Source organism: Pteropus alecto, unplaced genomic scaffold (assembly GCF_000325575.1).
Source record: "Pteropus alecto unplaced genomic scaffold, ASM32557v1 scaffold276, whole genome shotgun sequence".
Lineage (NCBI taxonomy): Eukaryota > Metazoa > Chordata > Mammalia > Chiroptera > Pteropodidae > Pteropus > Pteropus alecto.
Window position 1 is genome coordinate 2,480,401 of NW_006438074.1, and position 16,703 is coordinate 2,497,103.

Sequence of the window (16,703 nt, forward strand, 5' to 3'; positions counted from 1 at the left end):
TTTAAAACCAACATAGAAGAGATATGGAAAGTCACCTTAAACAGACAAAAAAGCTTAAGCTTTCAGGCTAGCAAGACATTATAATTAGGAAAACTAATTAATCTATCTAAATAAAAAGATAATTCTAGCAGAGGTGGTAGAGGTGGTACCATAAACAACAATAATAACGACATTACAACAACCTTATAAAGTTACAATGGGTAACAAGCTTAAGAGTGTTACGACTCACCTAAGATCACAGCTAAGTAAGTGACAGGGCTAAGCCCAGGTGTGCCTGTCTATATCATGGACCCTGATGGACAACAAAAAGGAAAACTGGGCTGTACACACATAAGTGCTTCCAAGGACTAGGGGCCATCATGGAGCTACAGGGATATTCAAATCATCTAACTCCCTTGCTGCAAATTCAGGCTAACCAAGCAACTTAAGGATGCCTTGGCTGCTGACAGAATTTGCCTGCTTCTAATGGTGGGACAGAAAGGAGGCATGGGGGAAGCACATGAACTTAGGGGATGGACGGGATCATCTCAAGGACAGTAGTTTGGGAGGAACAGAGGAGAGTTTTGAACCACACAGCCCTCCTCCTGAACTCCTTCTCACCCCCACTTGCATCACCATGTACTCTTATACTGGGAAGGAGTGGTAAGGCAGGAAAAGGGTCCACTGACCCCATGAAACCAATCTGTGGACACACTAAGACGCTAAATAAATACTGTTACATGAGCATTAACTAAAGAAGCACAGTGTGATAGTTAAAGATAATAATTAAGGAAAACACAGAGTGCCTGCCAGTTTCTCTACCCTCTGGGAAATTACAAATGGTAACAACCTGCTCCTAACCTTGACCAGTGAATTCTTCCTGATCTCATTCTAAAAATGTCTTCTGGTAGTCTTTATTATCATAACCTTCAATTCTTTTCTAAATACCAGGGAATTCTTTACTTTCTAATTTAATTCTCAGGTCCTATCTTTTAGACTTATCCTAGCCTCAAAATTTACCAGTAACTTCAGGTCCTAAATGTCTTTCCCAGATATCATTCCATTCCCTTCCATTATTTATATTTCCAATCGCGTAAGCCGTCCACCTCCACCACACCACAGGCCCCCTCAATGGCTCACATTGACAGATCTTATCTCCTTTAGGTCTGAAAAGTCACCTCCAAGGCAAATTCTAGCCAGGGTGTGTAGTTATATTCCTTATCAGGTACAGAAAGATGAAAAATGGAAATTTCATATCCCCACCCCACCAGTAGTTATCATTCTCAAGGCTACTTTAAGATAGTTGTTATTTTATAAAAAGAAACTCTCTGTCCTTCAGCCAACAGAGTATGCAATGAAGTTAATAAAGCATTCCTAAGTCTCTGTAGGCAGAAGCTGAGACCTTTAGTTGCAGCTTCATAATTTTCTACAAAACCATATTATTCTATTAAGAGGCTACCCAGAGCTGTGATTTCTAGTTAAATCGAAGAATGTACAAAAGATAAAGCACTTAGATAACCAAGTGACAGGGTATAATTTGAGACTGGGAAAAACAAAGTTAATGGTGGCCGAGAAACAACATCAAGGACTCAAGAAAAGACATCAATAGAAAACACACAAAAAAATTATTCAACATATTTTATCTTAAAACTACACTGGCTTTGGAAAATCACATATTCTACAATTTGAGGTATATATTTAACCGTAGATTAGAAGTGGGTAGATTCTGAAACAAAGAAAAGCCAAGTCATAAAGACAAAATATGAAAACAATAACAGCAAATGACCAGTGTGACAAGATATGCTTTCTGCATGAAAGGACAGGATTTTACTCTAATAAAGACAGTACACCGAAGATTCCACCACTGTATGTGCAGTCATTATCATATAGTCATCATCTCAACTTCCTCATATTTCATACATACCTCAACGCACTAGCTCCCATCGATATCACTGTACTAATGCACAACGACTCCCTGGTATCACCTGAAATTCTATCACTGTTCTTTTTCTTCCCCTGCCCTACTCGCACGATGATAATTACTTTACCAATCTCTATCTCCGGCGTTCCACATCTAGGTCTCCCATAACCTCAAAGTTTAACATCAAAAATCAAATCCTCAGTCTCTACCCAAAACCTACTCTCCCTCCTGCTATACCTTTCTCAAGTAGCAGCATTACAAATTATCTAATTCCCAAAGCTATCCTAGACCCCTTCCTCTCTCACACTATAAACATTCACACAAACAATAAGTGTCTTGGGTTGCACCTCCTAAGTGAGTCTCAAATGACATCCTTTCCTCTCCTCTACTTCCACATCTGTGCTTGGTTTAGGCCTTCCACAACTTCTCTAATACGGAAGTACCCTAATAGATTCCTCTCTGCCTTCAATTTCAGTCCCCTCCAATCTATGTGACCCACTGCCATTACAATACAAATCTATGTCAAGCAACTGCTTAAAACTCTTCAACAGTTATCCATTGTCTATGAGGTTCGTTCTGGATCTGGCCTCCATCTACATCTTCAATTGCCACCATTCACCTCCTTCCACTCCCCAACACACACACACACACACACACACTCTCTCTCTCTCTCTCTCTCTCTCTCTCTCTCTCTCTCTCTCTCTCTCTCTCTGCCCCATCCCCCAATGCAGGAACAACAAAGCAGTATTTGTGTTTCTCTGAATATATCATGACGTTGGGGAATTCCTTCACATCATGTAGTTCTCTTTTTCATTTCAACAGTATTTCAGCTACCTGGAAAACACTTATTCACCTTTAAAAACCTATTGAGGCCCTACTCACTTGTAAAGGCTTCCTTGACTACCCCTACCTACCTCTGATTAATCACCTTTTCTCTCCACTCCTTCCTTGTCTTGTATGTACTTCTATCAATGTCCGCATGACATTGTCTTATTATTTGTTCAGATGAGTGTCCTCTCTACCTAACTGTGAATCTGTTGACAGAGCAGGGCCCTGCCTTTTTTATCATCGAAATGTAAAAATGTTGTTCTAAGTCATTCAATAAACATTACTTGGAGTTAACTAAAACAATGTCTTCACCAAAGAAATTTCATCTCACATTTGAACCATCCTTAATAGACATTTTAGAAAAGAAAGATGTGTGAATATTAAGAATATAAAAGACACAGAGATTGAGTTTGGGTAAAAAAAAGATTAACACAAGATTATTGGGAAAGCCAGAAATTCTAAGAATCTTTCAAATGAATGCATGGCAACAGAACCAGAAAGAAAACATGAGCATAATGTGGTAAAAATACTGCCTCAAGGACAAGCCTGACACTCGAGAAGATACAAAGCAGGATGTGCCAAAGCTAGAGGAACTAAAAGTCCTGACTCTTTTTTCCATTAGATGTGACCCCAAGAGAAATACATGAAACAAAGCATTTACCTAAGCAACTACTTGGACAATGGTTTGCAAACTTTAAGAATGGCAGAATCCATTCTAAATCTCGTAGACCGTGATGACCAAAGAGTTGATGTTTTCAGTGCTGGAAGGACGTGAGAGATCATCATCAATTCCTCCATTTAAAATAGGAGACGCTGGGCCTTAGAGAGGAAATTACTCACCCAAGATCTTACCACTAGTTAAGTGAGAAATAAGGACAGTGACTTCTACATTCTGTATCTGGGGCTCTTTCCACTATCCCATATTACTCTTCTGCAGGTAAGTTAGGTGCTATATTGTTTTATTTTGTTTACACATAAAGAGTTGTTTTCTTTCTCAATTCTAACCACCTGTAGGTGATATCCAGACTCCAATTAAATGCAATCATGGTTTCTTCAACTCATAGATCACTTTATCTGTCACTCTTTTCTTCCCCTAACAGGAACAGCAACTCTCAAAGCATAGGTCCTATCAGGTTGGAATAAAAGCTTTTGGTAATAATGCTGACACCAGAACATGCCATCATAAGTCATTATTCATACTGGTTTATAAAACCTAACAATAGCTTCATTGATATTTCATTAAAAGCACTATCATTTCCTTCACTAATCCTAGTGAAGCAGTTTCATATTATAGTAACAAGAATGGAATAGGTAGGGACAATGACTGTTCAACAGGCAGAATCATCTTGGAATTAGAGAATCTGAAAACCACTGAGGCAATGGAATACAACATATCTAGCTGATAGAGCATTTTAAGTCCACAAACAAGAACTCCGGGTTCCACCAATGATTGTAAAACCAAGTACCTAATAACAAAATTATCAAAACATAATAATAAGAAGAAAGAGGAGGAGGAGGAGGAGAAGATATTGTCTGCCATGTTTTAGGGACTGTTCTAAGAGCTTCACACATCATCACAAATCCCCACAAAATACCAAAAAGGCAGGTAATGACACACAAGGAAAACGAGCAGTAACAGAGCCAGAATTTCTATATACAAGGTGCTCAGAGGGGACAAAATGGAAGGGAATAGAGGGCACCAAGTGAGGAGTTGGTTCTAACCCTTCTTACAGACTCCCTGCTTACTAGGCTGTATGAACATTTAAGGTAGTGAGAACCTTGATGTAGAAACAAAGCACGACAATTTTACTTAGCTGAACTATTTATGGAGCAGGGTAAGAGAGACTATAGCCACCCTCTCTCAACCCTACGTACTTCTTAGCACCACATGAAAACTGAGGGCCCCAAAGATGGAGGGCTCCATCTAAGGCGATAGAGCAAGTGTGGCCAACACGGACACCTGAACCAGGTTTGTGTAGTTCCAAAGTCCTTTCTGCTCTACCATACTACCTCTTTCTCTGTAAATGCCTCAGACTAAGAACCACATAAAATTTGTAGTTAGCAATTTTATAAATCATAAGATATGAAAAATAAATTATACCTCTGAGAACCCTCTATTACCATCTAGAAAGTTAATTTTCTAATGTTCTAGAATACCATGCATGCTACAGATTCACACCTCCTAAGGTGGGGCTCAAGAATACTTTAAACACACATTCACATATAACTGACAGAAATCTTTTTAAAAATTTTTTTGGTGACGGGGATATGGGGGTGGAGGGAGGTGGTAAGGGAGAAGAGAAAATGGTCTACTTTAAAAGACCAAAGCTGGTTTAGAACCAAGCTGGTTCATAAAAATGAAAGACTTTTTGTACTGTGCCAAATACTGGGTTTAAAAACTGAATAGAATCCAATGACATTCAATATCTTAATCGTGATTTGAGAGCCTGAAATGCTATATTTTAAAAAGAAATTCATTTACTGATTCAACCAACTCCAGGTAGGCCTAGGCTTGGAGGTATTATGAGGCCACAGAGATGTGCAGGACACAGTTCTGCCTAGAAGTGCTTAGAGTCTAATTACAAAAATCAGACAAATGTGTGAAAGGATAAAAAAGCAACAAATGAACAAATCTGCTGAAAAAAACAACCCAACCTAAAAGGGTGAGTTGCCAAGAAGCTGAGGAACTGAAGGAAAGAGAAAAAAACTAGGCTTTTTTTTTCCCCCCCGAGAAAACTGGTAGCACTTTAAGCCAGGTCTTGAAAGGAAAGGGAGAATGAGAATTAGTGGCAGGGGGCAGGGAATACATGAAGGTCCAAAGCAGGGGGGGAAGGGGTGGCTATTAAAAAACAAATCAGTAAATATACAGATGTTCTCACACAAGGGACACAGTGACATGTATACAAGGATATTCACAAGATACTGGTTAATGAATTATAGTATATTCACACAATGAGATATTATGCAGCCATAAGACTGCATGAGGCAGCTTTACATGTGATACGTATTACATATTGATATAGAGTATGCCACCATTTGTGTTTACAAAAAAAAACAACATTTATACATGTATGTTGATATATGCTGACATTTTCATGGACTATCCATGGAAAGATGTAGAAGAATGTTATAAACTGTGGGTACCTCTGTTGGCTGAGAGCATGGGTAGGTTAAATCCAAGTGACTATCCCCTACAGAAGGCGAGTGGACTAGAGAGGATCCTAAGTATCAGGTTAAGAGGTGCAGATAGCATCCAAACTGTGAGCACAGTTTCTCATCAGCGACACTATTGACATTTAAGGCTAGATAATTTTTTGTGGGGGCTGTGCTGTGCATCTTAAGATGTTTAGCAGCATTTCTGTTCTCTCGCCACTAGATGCTGGTAGCACTCCCCCTCCCACTCCTGGCTGTGACTACCAAAAATGTCTCTTAGACATTGCCAAAGTGCCCTGGGAAGCAAAATTGCCCCTGGCGGAAAAGCCCTGCTCAAGAGACACAATGTTAATAGTTAACCTACGAAATATTCTAGTACTATATTCCTGTAAATTAATAATAAATGCAATATAGACTCAGATATGGATCTGAGGAATATACTGGATGTTGTTTTGAAGTGACCTTCATACATCAAAGTTTCTCGAGTTATATGCGCTGACCTTTTTGGATCTCTGTAGCACAATTTCATCATTTTGTAAAGAAGCCCCTCCCTTTGCCCACACCCCCCAAACAGAATGCACTCTATAGATCCAAGAGCTTCTAGAATGCTGAGAAAGGCAACCCTCCCACAGAAATCTAACAGCTTTTGAAAAACTAATATAATTATTGACACAATTAAAACATAATTACTTACATTATGCTAATGTTTCTTCTCTTAACTCCCAACAAAACCAAAGTATAAGACACCGTTCAAAAATAATGAAAGACATCACCCTTGACTTCAAGATTATAAAGAGAATAATTAGCTTATGAAGCCAAGAAAGGCTTTAACTAGATTCTATAAATCACAATTTTATTACGTTTAAAGCCATTTCTAATATACCACAGTGAATGAGGGGAAAAGTCAAGATATCCAACAGGCTTGAATATTTTTCAAACACAGATCTAAAACTTTTGTTGATTCTCCTGTGTTCTTTTCCCAATGCCAGAAATCCAATAATACCCTGGCAATCTTGGCTTCATAGTTTGAAGTCATTGATTCCTCCAATACTGTTGTAGGTGAAAAGTTCTGGATTTCATTCTCATGAAATAATACTCTTCGAATTCTAGTACTATGCCGACTACTTGTGCTTAGCTCTCAGAAGGTTGGCTCTCTTTTGTGGAGGTGACCTCCAGTGGCCTAACTCTTAAATAAATACACCTGTGAGTCACTATGGAAGGTGCTTAAAAGTGTCCGCGGCGAAAAAAAGAAACTCACCATTCTAACTACTTCAGGGTAAGTCTGCTCTGTCAAACAGCCTCTGCTTATTGTAATGTAGTCCACCAGTTCATTAAGAGTGGAGCGCTTGTATTCTTTCATTTTAAGATCAGATAGCGTGTCCATGAAGTCAAAAATGACACAGCACTGCTGAAGTTTCTTTAGGAACAGTTCAGGCTGCTCTGAGGATGGAACGTCTAAGAAAAAAAAAGGAAATGGTGTAAGTCTGTCATCAATTTCTAGGTAACAGGAATTCTCTGTGTAAGTTATTTCAAAAGCAAGCTCAAAAAAATAAGAATTCACATGACAACAGTGTTTTTTTCACAGTTACACATGGGTGGGAGGGGACACCATATCCACTACTTCCGAGACCTTGTCTTTGAAAACTATATGGTACCAACACAATTGACAGCATTTGCTATTCCACAACCAAAGACTGACCGAAATCCCAAGAGCCATTAGAGTTGAAGCAAATTTTAACCAAAAACACCCCAATGTCAATATCTTAAGCCAAAAACACTGAAAAAGGTCAAATTTCCCACTATAAGGTAAAAGCCAGAAGTTTTCACTGTTGGTTTAAATTAGTTTTACTAAAAAATTTCAAAGCAGAAATGTCAGTCGATTCATTTTAATTTCATGCTGACATCCTTGGTATTTAAAGCAACTGTTGTGTGTTATGTATGTGTTTATATTTTTTGTTTTGTTTTGGCTTAATATCTATGGAGTTTCTTTGTGAAAGAAACTTGAAAAATCAACAACTCTCTGAAAAGACCACATCAGTAACAGGACAAGAAGACCAAACTCTACCTAAATCTATGCTCTTTTGACCCACTTTCTTCCCTTACAGTGGGAGAAAACCACTAGTATCTTCATTAACATATTCTCAGAATAAACATCTGTTCTCTTCCCACAAACAGCAGGTCAGACATTTGGTTTGGTGTCATTTATAAAAAAATATGTAGAAATTTTAGGTTAAAATTCCCCAGCTAGAATGGAAACCCGATCCATAGTTGAACTTGAAACACACCGACTAAGTTGTAGATGGCCGTTCCATTCCTATCTACTTTCCATTATTTTATTCCCCAAACTGGAGCTTCCCCAGAAAGGCAATGAAATTATGACCAGAGTAAGCTCTGCTGCCTTCATCCAAGGCGCTTAACTCATTAATCCTCAAAACACTCTTAGAGGTAAGCAGGTGGCATTATATTATTATTCTCTATTTTCCAAAAATAAAAATAGAGACAGTCACTGAGGTCCCACAATAAATGAGTTATGGAGCTGGCTGGGCACAGTGCAGGGTCCCTAACCATACTCTCATATTCCCCTTGTACTACTCAAGGACTTAACGTTTGTCCAGTTACTTGCAAACACCCTTAATTGCCATCCTCCAAGTAAATGCCTCACAATGGCTTTCAAGCATGGGCCACCTGCTCGCTGAAGGTAAATATAACTGTTAACAGCACCCACCTTACAGCCACCAGCAGCCCCAGCATAAGGGAGTGAGGGCTAGGCTCCTGGTCACAGAGTCCACGTGACTCCTTTCCACAAGCCCCTTCCCCTCTTCACGCAGCCCAAGTGCTAGCCCAAGTACTCAGGACTTCATGAATAATTCTCCCAAAACATTGTCTATCTATGTTGACATTAACTTTAGGGGTAAGCCTAAATGAGAGTGGATAGGATACCTGAAAACATAGGCTTTCTCTATCAGATATAAGAGAACAAGAAATAGTCAATATTTTTGAGAGTATTTGGCATCACTTCTATTCTCAGCAAAAATAAGTGATAAATTTAGAAATCATTCTTAACCAATGAGTTTCCCTTCCCACCTCCACCTCCAGAGGTCCCCAAAGGCCTAAAGTATCCTACAAAGACTGGAATTTGAGTTAAGCCATGAGATATGTCTTATTCTATCTTTGCCCCAAGACTTAATCACTTTCAAAACATCTAGTTTTAGACTGTAAGAACTAAATTCAGTCAGATCAAACTTTCTCTTTAATTGTTAACTGTTTCAGTGTTTAAAGTAAATAAGCAAAAACTAAACAAGGCTGCTTATGATATGAGCATGACTACACATCCTTAACCAGGCTGATTACACGTACAGAACCATTACAGTTGATTACTAAAGTCTTCTAAGTTCTAAATCCGACCCCAAACCTTGTTATGAGGCTATATAGGGACAAGAAAAAGCTTGTTAATGTAACATAGAAGTTAAATCTTCAGGAGAACTTTTAATTAATCCTATTTTTGATAAAGTAACTTTTAAAAAACTTAAAAACCAGACCATTTACATGAAGAACTCCATAACTCAGCACATACGAATTATGAAAACATCTATAAATGATCATCTTTCCTCAAAAAAGCAAACCATATTTCAGCAATGACAACAAGAATTAATCTCTGTGGTCACTGCAATAATACTCAAGAGAGTCATATATTTGGCTATTCAAAAAATACAGGTAGTTAACATTTAGTCCTATTTTTTTTGTTGTTATACAGCTGAACTTTTTTCTTTATTTATCCAGACTGATGTAATGTCATAGACAAATGTGAAGCAAGCCATCCACCTGTCTAATTGAACAATGACAACAGCTTATATTTCATGAGTTTTATTGGCTATATTTATAGGGTACTATTCTAAGCACTTTTACATATTATATCTCATTAAATCCCAATAACATTATGCAGTAGGTACTATTTCCAATTTAACAGATGAGAAAATCAAGACAGAGAGAGATTCAGTGACTTGCCCAGAGTCACAGAGCTAACAAGTAGTGGAGGCAGGATTCAAACCCAGGCGGACTGGCTCCAGAGACTGGAACCTTCATCACCATGCAACATTCAAACTCAGTGAAAGGCAAAGGTAATACCATAGTCCTAGAACAGGGTATGTGCGAAGAGAAAAGAGGGAGAATGCAGAAAGAAATCAACGAATTATTCTCCAATGTGCCTCCTTCATAAAGGATCATGCTGAACTCCTTCTCTCTTCCCCCTCTAGCCCATTCCCCAGAGACTAATGCTATGCTTCATCCTTTATGATAGTCTAAATTCTCCTAAAATGATCTTCTCTCCTTACATTAAAGAACTTAAATAATCAAGATTGACCAAATTAAAAAGAGAGGGAGAGGTTTCCACATACAGCCAATTCCTTTACGGCAATAAATATTCTTTAAAATTTTTTCATTCACGCTGAAGGATGAAGGATGCCTTAACTTAATCAGTCAAAGCAAAGGGCTCTTCTGTAATATTTGGCCCTCAGATTGCTCCACATAGCCATGCTATTCCCGAAGTCCTTACCCTACCCTCCCTGGTCTCAGTGAGATAAAAAGGTAGAATGTGAAAAGGTAGGAAGGCCAGGATTAGAGAAGGAACACTCTCTGAATAATCCAGAAGGTTTCAAAGGTAAAAGTTTAATGTCTATGGATCCAGTCCCAGAAGCAGAAACAAATATTCTTTTTAAAGAAACATTTATAAAAAAGTATCAAGTACTAGGCCATAAAGAAAATCTCATAAATGACAAAAAGAAGAAAGCAGACAGGCAGTACATCTTTACCACAATGCAGTAACATCAGATCTAAACAACTCAAAGCAACCCGCCTCCCAAATTCAAGCTACCTGAAAAATCTAAATACTTCTGAAGTTAACTTAGATTGAAGAAAAATACAAATTACAGATTTAGAAATAAATGTAAATTATAAAAATTAAAGGTCATCTTAGAATCCCAAAGCAGACCAGGCAGTGGAAGCTTGTGTCATCATCTCTCTTCCAATGGAAACCTCTGGCCTACACGGGCTATCCTTGACCTCAGGAGAGGGGTCTCACAGAATCTTAACCACAATTAATGAGGAATCAATAATTACGCAACATCATGAAGGTCATTAGCATAACAACCCATCCATCCAATGTTGGTATTTGTTTAAAGGAAAGAATAACTGATCCAATTATCACAGCTTGATAAGATCCCATGAGGTCAGATTCCACTGCTCTGGAACAACCCTTAAAATTGTTGATTTCCAGAAAATGTTTCTCACACCAGAAAAGAATGCAGTGACCAACTAAGTGGTAAACCTACTTGGTGGTTATATTTCTCACTGTACTGTCTTTCTCTTTCCTTTTCAGCATTAGTCATTTTCTCCCATATACCTTTTCTATTACCATCTCCTAGCATCCTCCTCTCAAATTTCATCAATAAACTGGAGAAAATAACTACTCCCACCTCCAAGGTGTTATATTTAAATAATTTTAAAATGTACAGGTGCCAAAGTGATGGAAAAATAGACACAGAACTCAACAGAAGAGGATGCACATTCACTTAGGAGACAAAGATTTTTCTTGTGTCTAAAGAACAGTCAACAGGAACTGTATACATTTTAGCTACAGCCCATCCACCCACGCTCATCACATGTGTGCACACACACACACACGCACATATACACACACCTCCCCTTACCGTCAGTATGATTTTGAGGGCTGGTTGTTTATTATTTGCTTGTTTGTTTATAATTGGCAGAAGAAGCTCATTCCTTCCTAGTCAACAGCTTCCATTATTCCATCCCATCTAACATTTGAGGCACAAGATCACGAATCCAATATCAGCCTACTATCCCTTGGGGCCAGACTCAGTCAGGACTTTGCAAAGCAAAAAGTAGCAAAGGTAGAAGAAAAACATGAGCCCAGTGTCCTCTAGATTTGGTGCTCTGGGACTCTAGTCAATCGAAGTTGTTAAAAATCAGAATATTAAATTCACACTTGCAAATACGCCAATCACATAAATAAAGAAGGCCCACATCATTATATTTATTAACCATACTATCACAGGAGAAGGAAGATTGGTTTGGGGAAAAAGAATTTTTTCAGCTGGTAACTTATTTACACATAGGTTGTTAAAATGTGAAAATATAGTGAATAAGTATTTCTTAAAAATGGTCATGTTTGCATTGGAAGCTCCAATGAACAATACTGATAACCAGTTATTTCAATTCAAAACATCTGAAATAAAATCCTTCTAAATTAACAATGCTTTTCACCTGAAAATAAGCTTTTACCCTTCTTTTACACCTATTTCTCCAACTCTTACAAAAAATAAAGTTATCAATGCAGATTGAGCATGTAAACGTGGTATTCAGTCCCCACCACGGCACCCTTTGGAACTTGCCCTGGTTATACAAAAAGTATACAAAACCCCATCCCTGCATGCTGTCAGTCCCTCACCCAAACCCTCTAAAACTTCAACAAAGCCAGTGAGAATTTTGCTTGCATAAGGCATACAAGCCTATATTTATAAAAACTAGTCCCATAGTACTATGGAGAGCTTAACACTAAACTATTAAGTTGACTTAGCCTTGAAGGACTAAAGTGTGGCATGCTAGCACATGTGGTAAAATGCCTAGTTGCCTTTCCATGTGGTCTGCCCAAACTCTTGCCACCAACTTTACTTCTAAACACAGATATAGAGAGCAGTCCCTTTATAAGCACGTATTTCAGGAAACTTAAAAGAATTCTATTTTATTACTGGAATATGCTTCTATATGGAGTTGATTTTGATACTCCCCAAATTACAGATATAACCAACATTTCATCGAAACCAGGAGACATTTATAAATCTTTATAATAAATCAAATAATAAAATTAGGCTTCACATCCTATGAAATGTTCCTAAGTATGATTACACAGACACTTCCTATAAATAGCAAATAAGAAACTAACATGTTAACTAAAATACATATTAAATATTTGACCATTCCAATTACTTTATTACTGTATTTAAAGTAGTGGGTTCTAAAACGTTTGTTGTCGATGATGGTGGTGGTGGTGGCGGTATGGTGTTTCCACTACTAGGTATTTGTATTTTATAAAAGTGTCTTAAGTGATTTCAATGTGTGGCCACAGTTGGCAACCACCATCGTTAAAGTAACAACTTTAAAATCTTTCTTTCATCTCCTTCATCTCTGAAATTCTTTCCTTCTCAGTTTATTTACAGCTAACAGTGAAAACTTTCCATTTGCAAGCAATGGAAGGTCCTTGAAAACATCCACATGAGTGAAAGCGTTCCTTCTTGGTCTCAGCTATAAATAAGTTAATGTAGGGTTGGCTGCCTTTGGAACTCTTCCCAATCTATTAAGAAAATTGAAAAACACTTAGCTGATTATTAGCATACACTTCTTTCAAATGTTCAAAACATATCTCATTGAATGGCTACAGTGACAAAATAGTATCAAAAGAATGAGACCAAGGTGTGAGTATTAATTAAATAACAAACTGAAAGGCAGAAAAGACCAGAACTGATATTTCAAGGTAGAAAAAAAAAAAGAACGACAATGATAAAGAACATTAACTCTCCCAAAGCACTGTATTAAGCTCCTGACATACATTATCCCCTTTAATCCTCTGAATGTCTTATGAGTGGCCACTATTAAAATATCAGTTTTCCAGATGAAAAAACTGGGGTTCAGAACAGCTAAGTCACTTGTCTAACATCAACCACTAGTAAGGGCTGCAGTTGGTATCCAAGCCCAGGAAGTCTTACTCCAGAGCCCATACCAGTAACAATGACGACGACGACGACGACGACGACAATGATGATGATGATGATGATAATGATGATTGTGATAATAGCAACTAACATGATGATGATGATAATGATGATTGTGATAATAGCAACGAACAGCCATCACCACTACTGTAGCTATGAATAAGTTGTCACAGTTACTTTTTGAGAAAAGTTGCAATCTAAAAGTAAAGGAAATTTTTATTTACTTTTCTGTAAGTATTTACATGTTTTAAGAACCTAAACCATAAAATCGGCCTTAAACTAACCTAAGTGTCCTACGATACGTGACTGGCTAAAGAAGCTGTGGTACATACATACAATGGAATATCACTCAGCCATAAGAAGAGATGAAATACTGCCATTTGCGACAACATGGATGGACCTCAACATAATCATGCTAAGCGAAATAAGCCAGACAGAAAAAGTTGAAAATCACATGATAGCATTTATACGTGGGATATAAACCTAAAAACAACAAACGAACAGGACAAACAAACAGAGACTCATGGACATAGACAATGGACTAGTGGTTACCAGAGGGTAGTGGGGACGGGGAGGGGGGTTATAGATGGGGGAAAAAATATTTAAATCATTTCTTCTATTTAAAAAATTAATTAATTAAACTAGTGAACAATGGTAGGTGGGTAAACTAGTGAACAATGGTAGGTGGGTAAATTCCAGTTTTAAATAATAATATACTATTCTTACCAGCTTAGACAATCAACATGGATCCTTTCATGGATCTCTCCAGTTTACCTTTCCCAAAAGCCAACACACATACTTTCCAAAGTATAACCAAAACCCAAAGCTCACCACTGATGCAGACTAGTGGCCTCAGCAATAGAATTATAGGATTCAGGGCTTTCACAGCATTTTGACACTATGTTCCAATCAGAATAGAAACGCACATATGTCACACACACACACACACACACACACACACACACACACACACACCCTCTAATAAATATTCGTTTCCAACCTTTCATTAGCTATCCTTCATGCTTTATCTTCTAATGCCAAGGCAGCCACTGAAATTTATCAGGATAATAAAACATTTTAAAATTGATCAATTCCTAATAATAGATGTAGATTACCTTCCAGCTCCCAAGTTCACCTACAGGACAGAAGCCACCAAAACCTCTGACTGACATTGTCAATCTCTCCATTATTAATTCATTACCTAAGGGCTTATTTCCTAAGATAGAGACATCAGGAGCATAGGAACCAGGGCCTTTTAAATACACAAAATTCCTGAAGAATGCTGGGCTATACCAAAAAAAGGGGGGGGGGGCTGTAAGAATTATGCAGCAATTTAAAGTATTTCCGTCAGTGGTTCCTTCTTTTGAGGGTTTTAAGTACCTTATTTACATAATTTTAAAATCACACAAAAAAGCAGGTTGTCTTTTTTTTAAGGTAAAGGCATTAAATTAATAACTAGCCACCATTTATTTTCATTATGATTTCATAAAAAGAAAGGACCTTTTGAACCATAAAAGAAGAGAAAAGACAATCTCAGAATAAAAAACAATCCTTCCTTAAAAAGCAGGCTTGAGGAAAAAAAATTAAAAAGCAGGCTTGGCAATCCTGTATACACACAGAGTTGTATATTCTCCTCCTCACACATTCCTTCTCATCTATTTATTTTTCATTTTACTCAGTACCAGTAAAAGCTTTTCTTCCACCCTATATCTGGGAATCTCTGGGCCACATCACTCCCTTGTTCCAACATCTTTTTAGTAGCATGGGTAACAGTTCCAGATGTAATGACAGGACTAATTTCAATTGTATTTAGGTGATGGACCGTAAAAGCTGAGAAGATAATAATATACCTGCAATAGTACAGAAATACCTCACTTTACAGTAGCTATGAGTCCCTAGAAATTCTATAACATAAAAATTCCCATAAAACTTTATATGTACCTCCATTCAAGAGCTTGCCACATTAGAGTTTTTTTTAAAAAAGACTTTTTTTTAAAATAGCAAATCATGTGTCTTGTTCATCTTTTAATACCCAGCCCCTAGCAGAACTTTCTGGAATATGATAGGTACATAATAAATGCAGGCTAAGTCAGTAAATTCTATATATTAAATGTTATTTTCACTTGTAAACTAAAACTTTATTCCTCTGGAATAAAATTAAACTGAAGAATAGAAAAAAAAGGTTTAATATAACATATTTAATAAATTCATTCCTAATGTTTTTTTTGTTCCTAATGTTTTAATAATACCAAGCCACAAAATGCAAATTTAAGAACTAGCATGGGCTAAGTGAAATAAATCAGATAGAGAAAGGCAAATACTATATGATATCACTTATATGTGGAATCTAAAAAAGCCAAACTCATAGAAACAGAGACTCATGGTTACCAGGGGCTGGGCGTTGGGGTAAATGGGGAGACGCTGGTCAAAGAGAATAAACTTTTAGCTATAAGATGAATAAGTTCTGGGGATCTAAGGTACAGCACGGTAATTACAGTTAACAATACTATGTTATATAACTGAAAGTTGTTAAGAAAGTAGACCTTAGATGTTCTTACCACAAAAAAAAGAAATGGTAATCATGTGACCGGATAGAGGTGTTAGCTAAAGCTATGGTGGTAATCATTCTGTCATACATAAGTGTATCAAATCAACATGTCATATACCTTAAACTTACAGAATGTTATATGTGAATTATATCTCAAAAAAGCAGGAAATATGTAAGTACAAATAACAAGGGTGGTTTTTTAATACTATAACATTAATGAATGTAAAACGAAAAAATAAGGCCAGCTTACTTGATAAAAACCTAACTAAAAAAATGCAGTTCTTAGTTCTTTTAGCTATCTCCCACTATTAATATTCAATAACATAATGCCTTATTGTCTAACACTTTATAAAAAAAATCTGACTTTTAAAAATAAAAGCACAGTTTATATTCAAAGATGAGAGAAAAATATTCAAAATGAAGATGAGTGCACAACATGGATGAAGTAGCATAATTAGGAAATGCCCTCCATAGTAAAAAAAAAAAA

At 37.1% G+C, this 16,703-nt stretch overlaps 1 protein-coding gene across 4 annotated transcripts in view; it reads right to left on the reverse strand.

The window, feature by feature from the left end:
• PPP2R5E (protein phosphatase 2 regulatory subunit B'epsilon) overlaps positions 1-16,703 on the reverse strand; it is a 131,458-nt gene that overhangs the window by 57,764 nt on the left and 56,991 nt on the right. For 3 of the 4 annotated variants that reach the window (XM_015591945.2, XM_015591946.2, XM_006915110.3), the window contains exon 3: positions 7,140-7,336. The exons of the other annotated variant lie outside the window; for it this stretch is intronic. In XM_015591945.2, the coding sequence (XP_015447431.1) occupies positions 7,140-7,336 (197 nt within the window). The remainder of the gene's footprint in view (positions 1-7,139; positions 7,337-16,703) is intronic. 4 annotated transcript variants of the gene reach the window in all.